At 39.9% G+C, this 10,906-nt stretch overlaps 1 protein-coding gene across 3 annotated transcripts in view; it reads right to left on the bottom strand.

Moving 5' to 3' along the window:
• EIF5B (eukaryotic translation initiation factor 5B) overlaps positions 1–10,106 on the bottom strand; it is an 89,866-nt gene extending 79,760 nt beyond the window's left edge. The window contains exon 1 of one of the 3 annotated variants that reach the window (XM_047069897.1): positions 9,842–10,106. In XM_047069897.1, the coding sequence (XP_046925853.1) occupies positions 9,842–10,106 (265 nt within the window). Of the gene's footprint in view, positions 1–3,030; positions 3,049–9,841 lie in introns of those variants that run through there. The other 2 variants (XM_047069896.1, XM_047069895.1) reach the window with 2 other exon arrangements.
• Positions 10,107–10,906: the final 800 nt, after the last annotated feature.

Genomic DNA, 10,906 nt, shown 5'->3' on the forward strand with positions numbered 1-10,906 from the left:
TTTTAATGTTTATTTTATTTTTAAGAGACACAGAGCATGAGTGGGGGAGGGGCAGAGAGAGAGAGGGAGACCCAGAATCTGAAGCAGGCTCCAGGCTCTGAGCTGGCAGCACAGAGCCTGACGCGGGGCTGGAACCCACAAACCGTGATATCGTGACCTGGGCTGAAGTCGGACGCTCAACCGACTGAGTCACCCAAGCGCCCGTATTATTCTTCCTTTCTAATCTTATATTCTAATAAACATTTGCCTGCTGCTGGCAAAAAAAAAAAAAAAAAAAAAAAAAAATCACCGAAAGTAAAGACCTAAGTAAGTGGAAAGACATCCCACACTCATGGATCAAAAGGCATAATATTGACAATACTCCCAAAATTGATCTACGAATGAAATGCAATCCCACTCAAAATCCCAACTACCTTTCTTTCTTGTTGCAGAAATTGAGAAGTGACCCTAACATCTGTATGGAAATGTAAGGAACACACAATAGCTAAAACAATCTCAAAAACAAGTTAGAAACATCACACTTTCCAATTTCTAAACTTACTACAAAACTAATGCAATCAGGAGAGTGTGGTACTGCTGTAAGGACACAAAGATCGAGAGAACAGTATTGAGTCCAGAAATAAACCCCTACACATATGGCCAATTGATTTCAACAAGGAATTAGAGAATAGTCTTTAACAAATGGTGCTGGGACAACTAAATATTCACAGGCAAAAAATTAAGCTAGACTCCCACCTCACACTTAATAAAATGTAACTCAAAATAGCTCAAAAGCCTAAATGTAAGAGCTAAAACTACAAAGCTACAAGAAAAAAAAAAAAGAAACAGTAAATCTTCACGACTTTGGATTTGGTAACAGTTTCTTAGATCTAACACCAAAAGTACATGCAACCGAAGACAAAATAGATAAATCAGACTTCATGAAAATTAGGAACTTTTTTGCTACAAAGGGCAACGTCAAGAAAATGAAACAACAGGGGCACCTGCTGGCTCGTCAGTAGAGCACGTGACTCTTGATCTCAGGGCTGTGAGTCTGAGCCCCACATTGGGTGCAGACATTACTTAAAACTCAAAAAAAAAAAAAAAAAAAACCCAGAAAGTGAAACAACCACCTCCTAAGGCAGAAAATAACCCACAGAATGGGGACAAAATATTTGCAAATCATATCTCACTAAGGATTTGCATTTAGAATATATAAATAACTGATATTCCTCAACAATAAAGAAATCAATTTAAAAATAGGCAAAGGATCGGAATAGAAAGTTCTGCAAACAAGATATACAAAGATCCAAAAAGCACATGAGGACATACTCAACATCTTAAGCCATCATGGAATGCAAACCAAAATCCCAGTAAGACACCACTTCTCACACCTACTAGAATGGCTATAAATCAAAAAGTGAGAAGACAGAAAGTGCTGATGAAGAGATATAGATTCTTTTGGAATTCTTTTCTTATAAACATTTTTTTAAATATTTGTTTATTTTTGGGGCGCCTGGGTGGCTCAGTCGGTTAAATGTCCAACTTTGGCTCAGGTCATGATCTCACAGTTCATGGGTTTGAGCCCGGCATTGGGTTCTGTGCTGACATGACAGCTCAGAGCCTGGAGCCCGCTTCAGATTCTGTGTCTCCCACTGTCTCTGCCCCCTCCCCGGCTTGCACTCAATCTCTCTCTCTCTCTCTCTCAAAAATAAATAAATACATACATACATACATACATACATACATACATAAATAAATAAATTTTAGTGTTTATTTTTAAACACTCTCAAAAATAAACACTAATATATATATATATATATATATATATATATATATATACACACACACACACACACACATTTATTTTTGAGAGAGAGAGTGTGTGAGTGAGGTAGGGGCAGAGAAAGGGAGACAGAGAATCCCAAGCAGGCTCCTTCTTGTCAGCACAGAGCCCTCCCTACATGAGGCTCATATCCATGAACTGTGAGATCACAACCTGAGCCAAAATCAAGAGTCAGATGCCTAACTGAGCCACCCAGAGACCCCAAGAAATTGGAAATCTTCTACATGGTTGATTGGAATGTAAAATGGAGCAGCAGCTTTGGCAGCTCCTGAAGAAGTTAAATACAGAGTCACCCTATGACCCAACAATTTAACTCCTAGGTATAAACACCAAAGAACTGAAAACATATGTCCACACAAAAACTTGTACAGGTATTTTTATAGCAGTATGATTCATAATAGCCAACAAGTAGCACCCCAAGGTCCATCAAGCAATGAACAGGAAAATAAAATGTAGTATATTCATATAATGGAATTTTAGAACACATGATTCTAGCCTTAGAAGAAATGCCAACCACAATGTCATCAGTCTTATCAGCTTCACAAAAGCTCAGTACCTGAAACCTAATGACATAAATCTGAATTAAAACAGTACTCAATTTGGGGCGCCTTGATGGCTCAGTCAACTGAGCGTCAGACTCTTGACTTTGGCTCAGGTCATGATCCCAGGGTCATGGGATCCACGTTCAGCACAGAGCCTGCTTAAGATTCTCTCTCTCTCCCCTCTGCCCCTCTCCCTTGCTTATAAAATAACAACAACAACAACAAAACCAACAGTGCTCAATTGTATTTTTAGGGACTGCTATCCAAAGTTTATGGTTTGAATAAAGTTTCAGAAACAGAAAAGCCACATATTTTAGACCTCAGTGGAAAGTACATTTCTATCACCAAAAGGAGGACTGAAAACCAATTATTCTTAAAAACGAGGGGCGCCTGGGTGGCGCAGTCAGTTAAGCGTCCGACTTCAGCCAGGTCACGATCTCGCGGTCCGGGAGTTCGAGCCCCGCGTCGGGCTCTGGGCTGACCGCTCAGAGCCTGGAGCCTGTTTCCGATTCTGTGTCTCCCTCTCTCTCTGCCCCTCCCCCATTCATGCTCTGTCTCTCTCTGTCCCAAAAATAAATAAACGTTGAAAAAAAAAAAAAATGACTGCTACCTGGGTGAAAAATAGGGATTTCTCTTAAAGAACATACCTGAAATTTTACATACCATGTCTGAAACAGGAAGGACTGAAACATTAAATCATCATTGTTTTCACTTTAAACATACAGGCTAAGAGAAAAGCAATTATGTAATTAAATTGGTTGATAGACAAAGAAATTCTTTAAAGAAATTTTGGCACTGATTAACTTATAGACAATGGCTGTCATTCTTCTATTCTCCTTTTTTGAGTTCTTAATCTTTAATAGTTGTTTCACCAATAAAGACCCTATGAAGATATTAATTTTTCATTGGAAAGTCTGTATTTTGGAATATCAAGATTTCTTAAATCAGCTAGGACAGCACAGTGAAAAGCCACAGGTTCTGGGGTCAGAGTCTACCTACCAGCTGAAAGGCTCTAACCACAAACATATTTTTATGTTAAATCCCACTTTCCCCTTATCTGTATTTACATAATAGTTCTTGAATCTCTATACGTTTCCGTTCCTCCTAGATTCTCAAACTAGTTACAATGTGGTTATTGGTTCTAAATTAAGTTCTTTCGTTAAAGTTACATAAATATGTGGTTACTGCTAGGGCAAGCTGGGTTACTATGATTATTTCAATACTGTTTTAATGAGGGTTCAAAATACCTGTGTATTTTGTACTATAATTTCTCAACAGTTCATATTTGTCACAGGGCATAAATTAGAATGGGAGAGGAAAAGAAGTCATTTGAATGCTGCTGCAATGTAATCCTCTCCCTGTTCTCCCCCTTTTCACTATTTACATATTATCACAAATTAATAACCTAACCACAACTCAGGCCTCACCTTTTACACTATTTCTAGTAACAAAGTTCAGTGAGTTGGTCAGACACAAGATAACCATCTTAAAAATTTTCTTATTAAACAAAAAAGAAAAATTACATAAACAGCAACCAAACTGTTAAGATATCTAGGAATAAGCCAAACGAGAAATATCCTAAAGACTCAAATAAAAAAAAAATAAAATTTTACTCATCTACAATTAACCAAATAGAGAAGCATGTCTTATCAGCAATTTGTTTACCACGTTATTTCGATCACCTAGGACAATACCTGGCACTTAAGTGATTAGGCAGACAATACATTTCTTGAATGAGATAATTCAATATCATAAAGATGTCAAGTATACTAAATAATCCAAAAACTTAATGGGACTTAGAATTAAAACCAATCCCAACAGATTTGTAATAGACCTTGATAAGTTCACCTACTGCATAAAAAAAAAAAAAAAATCATAAGAGCATGAACATGACCACAGATGTCTTAAGTTGTCCTTGAGCAGTTCTCAAGCATTTCTATCATCTGTTAGAAAAACACTAATGATGGTCCAACAGCTTAGAAAATGTCTCACACATGCCCAAATCTAGTTTAGGAATCCCTAAATCAGCTGTTCTCAAAGTAGTCCCCAAGACCTGTTCAGGGGGGTCTAAACTAATTCAAGAGATCAAATCTATTTTCAAAATAATACTAAGAAGCTATTACACTTCTTTATTCTCATTTTCTTACAACTGTAAGGTGGAGTTTTCAGGAGGCCACATGACGTGCGATACTGCTCCAAGAATGAATGCACAAACATATGAGAATCAAGTTCTCTTCTAAGCCAGACAGTAAGGAAATTTGCAAATATGTTTGATACCTGTCCTTTCATTACTTTTTGAAAATGATTACTTAACAACGCTACTTATGTTAATATATAACGTGTTCATTAGTTTTTTTAAGATTTTAGTTTTTTAAGTAAACTCTTTGCCAAGGTGGGGCTCAAACTTTTGACCTCAAAGATCAAGAGTATCATGCTTGGTGGCTCAGTCAGTTAAGCGTCTGGCTCTTGATTCTGCTCAGGTAGTGATCTCAGGGTTCATGAGATCATGCCCCACATTGGGCTCTGTGCTGACAGAGTGGATGGAGTTGGCTTGGATTCTCTGTCTCCCTCTCTGCCCTCCCCAGTTCACATTCTATAAAAATAAATAAACATTAAAAATAAAAAAGAGTCCTACCAACTGAACCAGCCAGGCACCCCGAGTTTTATTTTTAAATTAATAACAACTATTTTAAGAACTTTTAATTTGTAATACAGTTAAGTATTGATAGATATAACCCACATAAAAACGTTTTTAGTTCCTTAGGAAGTTAAGAATGTAAAGGGGTACTAGGACCAAAAAGTTTGAGAACTGCTGTTCTGACCTAACCACTGACACTCAGTTCTTCAGCTAAACAATCCTTGGCCTGCCTTACAGATCAAATCCAAGAAGGAAAGAAACTTAGATAAATAAAGCACAATTAGTAGGAAAGCAACATCAAAAATAGCTGCATCAGCTCTCCAGAGATCACCACTATAGAAGGTTAAAGTTATTACAAGCTAACAACAAAAGTTTATTATCTGCTTTCTCATTCATGTATGGCAAACTATGACAAATATCACGTATCAATTTCCTAAAGTATCAGTAAGGGAACAAGGTAAGCCAATAGAACTCTTGGATTATACATCATTTTTATGATCGAATATATGAAAACACAAGGTTTTTAAAAAATTTTTTTAATGTTTATTTATTTTTGAGAGGAGGGGGGAGGGGCAGAGAGAGGGAGACACAGAACCCCAAGCTGGCTACAGGTTCTGAGCTGTCAGCATAGCTGGACATAGTGCTGGAACCCACGAACTGTGAGATCATAACCTGAGCTGAAGTCAGACGATTAACCAACTGAGCCGCCCAGGAGATAAGAAGGTTTTGTTTTATTTTGTTTTGCTAATTTAAGTATATACAGATGAGAAATAAATGCCTTTGTTGAACTAGACTATTTGGACTACTTGTTACTTGGTTTACTCCCTCTCTAGGCAGCTCTAGAGTATCTGATATACTTGGAGCTCCTTCTGAGCAGGTTCCTTAAGCAGATAACCATGTTTTCTACCACAGTGGAGGGACTCTGCTACCCTGATCATACCTGATTAACTAGGATAAATGTCTGACATTAGAACATTCCTAAAGGTGAGGAAACTATCTCAAAGACAGCCAGAACTCCCATGAAAACAGGGAAATTGCCAGTAATAACAGGAATATTACCTGAGTTAAAACAACAAATAGTGGAGTCACTATACTGGCAAATTTACTGGTGTAGAGAATCACAGCAAGAAATAACCTGATGGTGAACATACCCTAGAACTCTACGGAATCCTGAAAGACTTTCTAGCTCCTGAATGACATCCCCACCGCCATGATATCTGATGCTGGGATACATGAAATAATTATCTTTCTTCTCTCTGTATGCCCTCCCCCCTTTTTTTTTTGCAGGGAAGGTAATTAATACTATTAATGTGACACATCAACTCCCTTATAATCTGAAATTTATAACTACCACACTTAAGGGGATCAAACAAACAAAAAAGGGACCAGAATGAAGAAACAGAGGCTAACTATGAAAAACTAAATAATTTAGATCCTTTTTCTTTACACACATCCATAAGAAAATCAATTGTATTGTGTAAATGGAAAAAGTACGACGTCACTAGAACACACAAGATCCCATAAGGTCCCATTACATAAACTGAGGACTGTGAGAATTATGAGCATATTGGCCTTGGGACGCCTGGGTAGCTCAGTCGGTTAAACGTCTAACTCTTGATTTTGGCCCAGGTAATGATCTCATGGTTTGTGAGTTCAAGCCTCGCATGGGACTCCGCTCTGACAGCAAGGAGCCTGCTTGGGATTCTGTCTCCCTCCCTCTCTCCCTCGTCTCTCCCCCTCCCTCCCTCCCTCCCTCTCTCTTTCAAAAAATAAATTAACATTAAACATACAAACATTATGTTTTGTATGATTTATAGATATTGAATCCTAGCCCTTATCTCATCAAGAGTTTTTCCAGTTGGGGCAGGCACCTAGGTGACTCAGTCAGTTAAGCATCCGACTTCAGCCCAGGTCAATGTCTTGGGTTCACAAATTCAAACCCTGCATCAGGCTCTCTGCTGTCAGTGGAGCCCTCTTCAGATCCTCTGTCTCCCTCTCTCAGTCTGCCTCTTCCCCCATTGGCTCTCTCTCTCAAAAATAAACAAACATTACAGAAAATTTACATTAAAAAAAAAGTTTATCCAGTCAACTGAAAAAAGGCAGGAAAACTTGAATACCTTAACAAAATCTCATTCTCAGAATTACCCAAGCTGTAAAATTTTAGAACTTAGTTTTTGAACAAAAGTCAGTCACTGGTAAGATAACATGCAACTCAAATAAAATCAGACACTCAGATGAAATAAAACCTAATTTTAAATGAACATTGAGTGACTGAGAAATTAAAATAAGGATTAAACATAAGGAAGTAAGAATTAAAACAAGTATTTTCTCTGTTCTTTCCAAAACCTGAAAAGTGACTCAATGCCCTATCTTGATTAACTAGTAAGCAGCTGCTCATTTCTCACCCAGTTCTACCTGGCCAGAAACATTTTCAATTTAGCATAGCTTGAAAGGGAAGGGCAGGTGGAATGAATATAAAATCATTAAAAGTGGGGATTTTTATACAAGAGTAAAACCAGACAAATATCTCATTTTACACAAACAAGAACGTTAATCCTAACAGAGGGCTCTCTCCTTCTAGACCTTCTTCCCAGTCTGTTTTTCTCTCTTTTACAAATATTCAAAATATCCTTGAGAAAAACAGTATTCAACATACAGAAGGTCAAAGCAAACTAATTCACAAGTAGTGGAACTTCTCTGGTACCCGCCTCCCCGCAAATATCTTCCCAGTCTCTCCTTTCCACTAAAATATCTTATGTGGAATGCCAAAGTAAAAAGGCCAAGCAGTTCTGGTCCAAGGGGGACCTCTGCAAAACCCTGGGATTTCTTACATTATTATCTGAAAAGCATTTAAGCAAAGGAGGCCATGAAACATTGGGGGGGGGGGGGGAAGGACTTAATACTAGCACATGAGAAAATAAAATTTTCAATTACATTGACTTCACTTTCCCTTCAAAATGAGCCAAAATATAAGACAACAGATTAGTCTGGGGCTGGGGGGGGCGAGGAACCAGTAGTAGCATTTCTCCTATACTTCCAAACCAATCATTTAACAAGAGGCTCCAGTGTTTGCACTTCAAACTTTACATCACTCATGAAAATCTTTATAATCAGTAACAAACACTTTTTTTCTAAAAACACACAAACAAGAATAAGTGTCTCCCCTATGAATAGCTTTTTTCCATTATGAAAGAACTTAAAAAGTAAAGCATTAACATACATGTATTTTTTTTTAATTTAAAGGACTTCTGTAATCCTGAACCAAGCAAACCAATTGAGAAAAAAAAAAAACTTTTTAAATAAGACAGTGGACAGCTGAGTGGATATTCCATAATACTTAAGAAAGCCTTAATATTCCCTAGACTTGATGATAAAATTGGGGTTTTTTTTCCCCTCAAGTATTTATCTTTCAGATACACTTGAAAGATTTACACATGAAAGGATTGAGATGGCTTTAAAATATCCAGCAGGTGGATAAAACAGAAATGGTCATGTAATAACCATGGGTAATTGGTACACAAAGCTTTATTATACTCATCTATTTCTTCCACACGGTTGAAGAAAAAATGCAGCCTATGCGTCAAAACATCCGGCCAAAAGCAAAGAAATTTTTGTCCCACGAAATCACCCAGAATTCTGCTTATTTTCTCTAATTTACCTGATTTGATTAGCAAGTTCTAGTCTGCAAGCCAATTAACTTCCTCCAATTCCAAGATTCACCTTGATGTCTTTCAATTCCACTCATCAGCTAGGTGACTGCTAGGTAACTGTCAGGTGAGCACACAACCCAGAATTCCAAATTATAATTAGTAACCTTATTTTAACTTCAAGACCTGATATCCATTTTTGAGTCAAAATGACTATTACAGATGGTTGTCGTGGTTTTTGTTTTAATTTTACCTTACTCTCCCCCTAATCTCTGAACTAGTTTGGGGAGTAGAATACAAAGCTGAAATATAACAGATGTTGTTCTCTCCCTGGGAGTAAACTTTGAGAAGAGTGAAAGAATTCAATCGAATGTGACACACAGAAATGTTGCAAAAATTTCGGGGTAGGTAGCTTTATGATATATCCTTACACTCCCTCCCCCCAAAAACCTTTTAAGTGGTTAGAAAGGAGAGACCCGGGTTGGTTGGTTTTGTCTCCTCCCCAGTTTTTAGGGGGAGGTGCTTAGAGAGCAAAGAAATGACCAAAAGACAGGCCGGAAGAAGGAAAGCTTTGAAAAGCACGGAATCTGGACAACCAGCCCTTAAATAATTGAGACCTGTCCCCAAATACAATAAAGGTTAAGAGGGAGTTACCTGTTAAACACCTCCGGGTAATTCCAACGCACCTGAGCGGCTCAGAGTTTAAAAAAAAAAAAAAAAAAAAAAAACTAGCTCTAGGTGCACATATTCGAACTCTCCTCTCCAAGTATTCATAGGTACAAAGGCACAGAAAGAATTCTTCCTCACCGTCGCTAACAGTAGCGCCGCAAAAACAACTCTCTCGCCCTGGCCACGATGGCCGGGCCGTGTCCGGCCCAGAGAAGCGTCCTGAGCCCCTACCCCTGGGAACCCGAAACCACTGCCCTGCTCCTGTGGCGGGAGACCCCTCTTTCCAGGCCGGGAGAGAAGTAGCCACGGGACCAAGTATCGACTGGAAGAACGCCGCCGAGGCCCTCCGCGCCCGCCCGGAACTGGGGTCTTGGCCCCGCGCCGCCCCATTCTGGACTCAGGCCCGGGGCCCCGCGGTGCCGGTCGCGAGCCTCGCCCCCGGTCCACCCCGCGCCGGCGGAACCCGCGCGAACCCCTGAGCTGCGCCGGACGCCGCCGTGCAGACCCAGTCACTGGCTACCTGTCTTCGCTCTTGTTTTTCTGCTTCTTCCCCATCGTGTGTCAGCGGCGCTCGTAGCCCCAGCCCCTCTATTCGGTCTCTTACAGACCCAATGTCCCCCAGCCGACTTTGGTCTCTGTTCAGCTCCGTTCCCCTCGCGCTGCCGCCTCTCGCACCCGGCTCTCCACAGACCCGCGCACTGGGACAGGGCACATATGGTGTGAGCTCTGAGTGCGCAAGCGCATCGCCCAGCCGCCTCGGCGTGAGGACGCAGGGCGCGGCTCATCGAGAGCTGCGCTTTGGGTAGAGCGTCTCCAGTTCACCCGCCCCTCAGGCGGGAGCCCGAGCGCCCCCTTTCCACAAGCGTCCTCCGCGCAGCGATAACCGCGGGGTTCTAGAACCCTGACACAGACAATGAGGCCGAAAATTCCCCTTGTCAGCTCCATCTGTAAGGGGGAACGCGGACTTGGATAGTTGGAGCTCATTTCAGAAATAAACCTTGGGCTTTCGGTCCACCTCTGTATCTTTGTATTCTCAGACGCACGAAGTTCAGTAAAGAACCATGATGAACAAACGACAGGCACTCTGCATGATAAATCCAGGACAAATTGTAACTTTCGGTAACATCCCTGAATTATGAAGTCTGTTGAGTCACTAAAAAAATAATTACAATAAAATAAGGACACACCCATTCCCCAAAATAAATGTTAATCTTTACATTCAAAGCGAGAGCAAGTTCTAAGAATTTGTGTTAAGGAAGGTAAAAGGAACCTACTAGGGTGGTAAGCATGTTCAATACCTGGATCTGGACGGTGATATTATGGGTGTTATCTATGTAAAAACTAATCATGCTGTGTAAGTTATACCTCAACTTTTTTTTTTAATTTACATCCAAGTTAGTTACCATGTAGTGCAACAATAATTTGAGTTATACCTCAACTTTTTTTAAAAAATGTGTTCATTAAACACAATGCAAGGGAAGTTGGAGTGTCACTCTGGAGCAAGACCATAGCTGTCTCGTTTCTGATGTAACATTACGTGTCCTAAGGCTCAGAGCCTAAGAAAGTCCGACGATGCGAGGTTGAG

The sequence above is a fragment of the Lynx rufus genome, unplaced genomic scaffold (genome assembly GCF_022079265.1).
Source record: "Lynx rufus isolate CCGP_SWC_20201006 ecotype Redwood Valley unplaced genomic scaffold, mLynRuf1.p SCAF_8, whole genome shotgun sequence".
Taxonomy (NCBI): Eukaryota; Metazoa; Chordata; class Mammalia; order Carnivora; family Felidae; genus Lynx; species Lynx rufus.